This window comes from Oncorhynchus gorbuscha, unplaced genomic scaffold (genome assembly GCF_021184085.1).
Source record: "Oncorhynchus gorbuscha isolate QuinsamMale2020 ecotype Even-year unplaced genomic scaffold, OgorEven_v1.0 Un_scaffold_7176, whole genome shotgun sequence".
Lineage (NCBI taxonomy): Eukaryota > Metazoa > Chordata > Actinopteri > Salmoniformes > Salmonidae > Oncorhynchus > Oncorhynchus gorbuscha.
Genome location: NW_025750622.1, coordinates 11,029 through 18,421, shown reverse-complemented (window position 1 = coordinate 18,421; position 7,393 = coordinate 11,029). Strand labels below are relative to the sequence as shown.

The 7,393-nt window shown below is 41.3% G+C and overlaps 1 protein-coding gene across 1 annotated transcript; it reads left to right on the top strand.

Moving 5' to 3' along the window:
- Positions 1–395: 395 nt before the first annotated feature.
- LOC124029653 (CD5 antigen-like) lies at positions 396–2,959 on the top strand (the record flags this gene model as incomplete). The annotated part of the gene is made up of 4 exons (XM_046341296.1): positions 396–425; positions 1,349–1,712; positions 1,838–2,187; positions 2,930–2,959. Coding segments are annotated over 4 exons (774 nt in total), but the record flags the coding sequence as incomplete, so codon positions are not given.
- Between the last annotated feature and the right edge of the window lie 4,434 nt (positions 2,960–7,393).

Below are 7,393 nucleotides of genomic sequence, written 5' to 3'. Positions count from 1 at the left end.
TTCTCCTCTGTCTCTCTCGTTCTCCTCTGTCTCTCTCGTTCTCCTCTGTCTCTCTCGTTCTCCTCTGTCTCTCTCGTTCTCCTCTGTCTCTCTCTCGTTCTCTTTCTCCTCTGTCTCTCTGTCTCTCTTTCTCCTCTGTCTCTCTCTTTCTCCTCTGTCTCTCTCTTTCTCCTCTGTCTCTCTGTCTCCTTCTCTCTCTGTCTTTTCTCCTCTGTCTCTCTCTCTTTCTCCTCTGTCTCTCTGTCTCTTTGTCTCCTCTGTCTCTCTCTGTCTCTCTGTCTCTTTCTCCTCTTTCTCCTCTGTCTCTCTGTCTCTTTCTGTCTCTCTGTCTCTCTGTCTCTTTCTCCTCTGTCTCTTTCTCTCTATTTGTCCTCTGTCTCTCTCTTTCTCCTCAGATCTCCAGGCTCAAAGCGTCAGTCCACCAGGTAGGTAGAGTATAAATCTACAGTGATTATAGCAGTTCAATATTAGTCAACTTTATTATCCCACATGGAGAAATTCATGTGTCCATACAAACCATTCTAAACCCCAATAACAAGTAGTGTTTTATGGAACTACTAATACTTGTCAACCACAAAGCATCACTGCTGTTAGAATAACAGAATCACTGTCATCATCTGTCCTCACCACTGTGTTTTCCTCTCTGCTGTTTACAGCTGAACAATCAGTCAGACTGGTGAATGGAACCACTACTTCCTGTTCTGGGACAGCGGAAGTCTTCTACAGAGGAGAGTGGTCAGGTCTATGTTTTAGTTGGTGGTGGAGAATAATGATAGAGACTAATGTTGTGTGTAGAGAGCTGAACTGTGGGAATCCTGTAGCTGATTCTAGAGGAGGTCTAGTTGAAGATGGAAGAAGAGGAGTCATACTATATAGTATTTGCAGGGGAACTGAGTCTTCTATTAGACAGTGTGACATTAGAGGAGGAAGACCTGGTGTCTGTTTTGGTAGATATTATCATCATGTGACCTGTTCAGGTAAGAGACTGGTCATATTGACAGATTTATTTGTACATTATACAATATTACCATGTATCATGTTTTATGTGTTTTTAATGTAATTTAAATAGAGGGAGAGATGTCAGATGTATTTAAACATTATATTTGTGTTTGTCATATTGGTTTATGGGAGATGTTCATGGGCAGATCATTGTAGTTCAGATGGTACTGAAGTGAAGCTGCCTGATGGATGTCCAGCTGTTTATTTTCTATAAAGTGAAGTGAACTTATTCCTGTCTCCTGCCTGCATTATTCCCAACCCGATCCTGAGTGACTAAGAACCCATTTCTACCTCTTACAGTATCAAACATAGCAAACTACTATCTTTTATCCAACATATTTGTGTTTAGTCATCGACAGTGTCATCAACAAAACTGATTGAATGTTCAACCAACTCTTTTTCTCCAGAGTCTGTGCGGCTTGTGGATGGAGCTGGTCTCTGCTCTGGGAGAGTGGAGGTGAAGTCCAATCAGTCCTGGGCCTCAGTGTGTGAAGCTGACTTTGACCGGCAGGATGCAGAGGTCGTCTGTAGGGATGTTGGCTGTGGGGCTCCTGCAGCTCTACAGGGGGGGCTCTATGGAGAAGGTGAGGGTCAGACCTGGGATAAAGAGTTCCAGTGTAAAGGCAAAGAGTCCCTTCTCCTGGACTGTGACACCTCAGACAGAGAGAACAACACCTGCCTACCTGGTAATGCTGTTGGACTCACCTGCTCAGGTAAGAAACAGTTTGTCACTCAATCAACATTGTTTCTCACCTGTATTGAAGAATATGAGAGACAATATAGGTGTGTTTTAGTGAGAAAATAGTAAGATTACTGTCTCTCTCTTTTCTTTTCTCAGAGCCTGATGATGTGAGGCTGGTGGGAGGAGGCAGTCGCTGTGCTGGTGGAGTGGAGTGGTACGACCAGGGAGAGTGGAGGACTGTGGGAGCTGATGACAGGGACCAGGAGAATGTAGCTGTAGTAGTGTGTAGACAGCTGGGTTGTGGCTCCACTGTTTCAGTACCACCTGGAAACACCACTAGAGAGTTTAGAGTTTCCTGTTCTGGGTCTGAGTCTTCACTGAGGGAGTGTAGGAGAAGTTATGGTCTCCTTCCTGGACTCACAGTGATCTGCTCAGGTAATAACAAGATACACTATATGGCCAAAAGTATGTGGACATTTGTTGATCCGGCTATTTCAGCCACAGCAGTTGCTGACAGGTGTTTGAAATTGAGCACACAGCCATGCAATCTCCATAGACAAACATTGCCAATAGATTGGACTTACTGAAGATCTCAGTGACTTAACGTGGCACGTCGAGGAGCAACAACGGCTCAGCAGTGAAGTGGTAGACAACACAAACAGAACGGACCACTGAGGGCTGAACCACGTAGAGCGTAAAAATAATCCTCTGTTGTAAAACTCACTGCTGAGTTCCACATGCTTTAGTCCATGTATTATATCTCCTTCCTGGACTCACAGTGATCTGATCAGGAAATATCAACATATTATAATTATATTCAACTGATTTCCTTTATTCATACAACTTCCTCTGCACCTCTCATGATGACTGTTTAGCTTGTCAGTCTGCTTTACTAAATAGATCACTCAGTCAAGTAGAAATCAAATACAACTTAAATATCCCAGAATGCTTTTGTATGTGAGTGTTATCTCAGTGAACGTCTCTACTCACTACCACTGTCACATGTCATGTTATTGTCACATCTAAATGAGGAAAGTAGTTGAGGAGCTACGTTTTCTTTTTCTCTCCTCTTGTTCCAGATGTCCTGCTTCAGCCTGATATCAACATATGTTGTCTCAGTGACTGTAGGCCCACTACTCATGTTGCCCTGTGAGGGAGGGTGTCTGGCACTGTTACATGCTGATGTTATTGTCATATTTATAGGAAACTAGTTGAAGAGGTTTTTCTTGTTCTCTTTTATTGTTACAGATCTCCTGGTCCAGCCTGATATCTTCCTGACTGACCCAATGGGAGGGGGTCTTCAGGGGCCACCAGGGGCCCGAGATGTTCAGGGGCTACAACTTCACCATCACCTGCTCCACTCAGCCACAGTACCCAGGAGGCTCCTTCCTCCTCACGTTCACCGGCTCCAACAGAACCCAGACCCAGCCAGCTGTCAATCACTCTGCTGCCTTCCTCTTCCCTGCTGCAGATGACTCCCACCAAGGGAACTACAGCTGTGTTTATGATAATTATGTTTTCTCTCATAACTTCTCCTCTGAGAGTGAGCTCCTCTTCCTCACCATCACAGGTAACTGAACAGGAACCAGACTTATAACTTTGTCATTGACAGATTTCCCACAGATCAATGTGATGATGATCAGTCCCCTCATCAAAGGTGTTTCTGTTTGCAGCCTCTCCTCTGCCAGGCTTCATCATCAGACACGTTGTAGTGCTGCTGATCCTACTGACAACAATCACCACCTCCTACCTGTACTACAAGGTAAAGACATTTACTCAGATGTTACAAGTCATTTAAACTAGAGGGAGAGGGAGAGGGGGAGGGAGAGAGAATGGAGATACTAGAGAGTAAATGTCTGACTGTTGGTGCTGTGTCTCTCTAGCCCACCAGGAGGCAGAAGAGAGTGAACAGGGTGAGCAGCATGGATCTTTATGTCAATGCCATGGAGATGGTCTCTCTGAGCTCCAGAGCTGAAGCTGGACCGGGAGAGGAGAGAGCAGCCCAGGGGACGGAGTAGGAGTAGAATGAAGCTGACCCTACATGCTGATCTTAGGACAGTTTTGTGTTTTAAATCGATGGTCAGCAGTGGACTGGTGTTTAAAATGTGGTGACAAACCTGAAGTGGTTCTAATTTTAATAACAAGTTCAGAATTAGTTTCTCTTTCTAGAACCTTGGAAGAATCTTTTAGTTTGATTTTTACCACTCGGGGTTCTGGGTAACATGGGGTTTTGGTAACATGGGGTTTTGGTAACATGGGGTTTTGGTAACATGGGGTTCTGGGTAACATGGGGTTTTGGTAACATGGGGTTTTGGTAACATGGGGTTTTGGTAACATGGGGTTTTGGTAACATGGGGTTTTGGTAACATGGGGTTTTGGTAACATGGGGTTTTGGTAACATGGGGTTTTGGTAACATGGGGTTCTGGGTAACATGGGGTTTTGGTAACATGGGGTTCTGGGTAACATGGGGTTTTGGTAACATGGGGTTTTGGTAACATGGGGTTTTGGTAACATGGGGTTTTGGTAACATGGGGTTCTGGGTAACATGGGGTTTTGGTAACATGGGGTTCTGGGTAACAAGGGGTTTTGGTAACAAGGGGTTTTGGTAACATGGGGTTTTGGTAACATGGGGTTCTGGGTAACATGGGGTTTTGGTAACATGGGGTTCTGGGTAACATGGGGTTCTGGGTAACATGGGGTTCTGGGTAACATGGGGTTCTGGGTAACAAGGGGTTTTGGTAACATGGGGTTTTGGTAACATGGGGTTTTGGTAACATGGGGTTCTGGGTAACATGGGGTTCTGGGTAACATGGGGTTCTGGGTAACATGGGGTTCTGGGTAACAAGGGGTTTTGGTAACATGGGGTTTTGGTAACATGGGGTTTTGGGTAACATGGGGTTTTGGTAACATGGGGTTTTGGGTAACATGGGGTTCTGGGTAACATGGGGTTTCGGTTCATTTAAGAAACGAGCTCAATTAGGTCTGTTTTGCATTCCATCAGCGGAGGCTGGTGGGAGGAGCCTCAGAAACCTGGCTCATTGTATTGGCTGAAACGGAGTAGGTGGAACGGAGTCAAACACTTGATCTGTTTGATACCGTTCCATTCATTCCCTTCCAGCCAATACAATGAGCCAGTCCTCCTATAGCTCCTCCCACCAGCCTCCACCGCATTCTATACATTCATTCCCTTCCAGCCAATACAATGAGCCAGTCCTCCTATAGCTCCTCCCACCAGCCTCCACCGCATTCTATACATTCATTCCCTTCCAGCCAATACAATGAGCCAGTCCTCCTATAGCTCCTCCCACCAGCCTCCACCGCATTCTATACATTCATTCCCTTCCAGCCAATACAATGAGCCAGTCCTCCTATAGCTCCTCCCACCAGCCTCCACCGCATTCTATACATTCATTCCCTTCCAGCCAATACAATGAGCCAGTCCTCCTATAGCTCCTCCCACCAGCCTCCACCGCATTCTATACATTCATTCCCTTCCAGCCAATACAATGAGCCAGTCCTCCTATAGCTCCTCCCACCAGCCTCCACCGCATTCTATACATTCATTCCCTTCCAGCCAATACAATGAGCCAGTCCTCCTATAGCTCCTCCCACCAGCCTCCACCGCATTCTATACATTCATTCCCTTCCAGCCAATACAATGAGCCAGTCCTCCTATAGCTCCTCCCACCAGCCTCCACCGCATTCTATACATTCATTGTATTTTTGTTTTTGTTTTTATATTATTTAGTATAGTCTACTGTTATATTCTTTATGTTGAAGTGTCTCCATTATTAGTCCAGGTATTATTATATTATATATATTATATTATAATCATCTGTTCATTCTTTGTAGTTTGAAACACTTTAATAAAAGGGGACATATTTTTCACAAGTCAACTTGGTTTATTGTTGTAGTTTGTTTTCTTTTAGATGTATAAATCTCATGATGTTGATATTGATTTACGATGCAGATTATTGTCATGATGTTGATATTGATTTACGATGCAGATTATTGTCATGATGTTGATATTGATTTACGATGCAGATTGTTATGATGTTGATATTGATTTACGATGCAGATTATTGTCATGATGTTGATATTGATTAACGATGCAGATTGTCATGATGTTGATATTGATTAACGATGCAGATTGTCATGATGTTGATATTGATTAACGATGCAGATTGTCATGATGTTGATATTGATTTACGATGCAGATTGTTATGATGTTGATATTGATTTACGATGCAGATTATTGTCATGATGTTGATATTGATTTACGATGCAGATTGTCATGATGTTGATATTGATTTACGATGCAGATTGTTATGATGTTGATATTGATTTACGATGCAGATTGTCATGATGTTGATATTGATTTACGATGCAGATTGTCATGATGTTGATATTGATTTACGATGCAGATTATTGTCATGATGTTGATATTGATTTACGATGCAGATTGTTGTCATGATGTTGATATTGATTTACGATGCAGATTGTTATGATGTTGATATTGATTTACGATGCAGATTGTTATGATGTTGATATTGATTTATAATTATTATTATATATTATTATATTGATTTACGATGCAGATTATTGTCATGATGTTGATATTGATTTACGATGCAGATTGTCATGATGTTGATATTGATTTACGATGCAGATTATTGTCATGATGTTGATATTGATTTACGATGCAGATTGTCATGATGTTGATATTGATTTACGATGCAGATTATTGTCATGATGTTGATATTGATTTACGATGCAGATTGTTATGATGTTGATATTGATTTACGATGCAGATTGTCATGATGTTGATATTGATTTACGATGCAGATTATTGTCATGATGTTGATATTGATTTACGATGCAGATTGTCATGATGTTGATATTGATTTACGATGCAGATATTTATGATGTTGATATTGATTTACGATGCAGATTATTGTCATGATGTTGATATTGATTTACGATGCAGATTGTCATGATGTTGATATTGATTTACGATGCAGATTATTGTCATGATGTTGATATTGATTTACGATGCAGATTGTCATGATGTTGATATTGATTTACGATGCAGATTGTCATGATGTTGATATTGATTTACGATGCAGATTGTCATGATGTTGATATTGATTTACGATGCAGATTATTGTCATGATGTTGATATTGATTTACGATGCAGATTATTGTCATGATGTTGATATTGATTTACGATGCAGATTATTGTCATGATGTTGATATTGATTTACGATGCAGATTGTCATGATGTTGATATTGATTTACGATGCAGATTGTCATGATGCTGATATTGATTTACGATGCAGATTGTCATGATGTTGATATTGATTTACGATGCAGATTGTCATGATGTTGTTATTGATTACGATGCAGATTGTTGTCATGATGTTGATATTGATTTACGATGCAGATTGTTGTCATGATGTTGATATTGATTAACGATGCAGATTGTTGTCATGATGTTGATATTGATTTACGATGCAGATTGTCATGATGTTGATATTGATTTATAATTATTATTATATATTATTATATTGATTTACGATGCAGATTGTCATGATGTTGATATTGATTTACGATGCAGATTATTGTCATGATGTTGATATTGATTTACGATGCAGATTGTCATGATGTTGATATTGATTTACGATGCAGATTATTGTCATGATGTTGATATT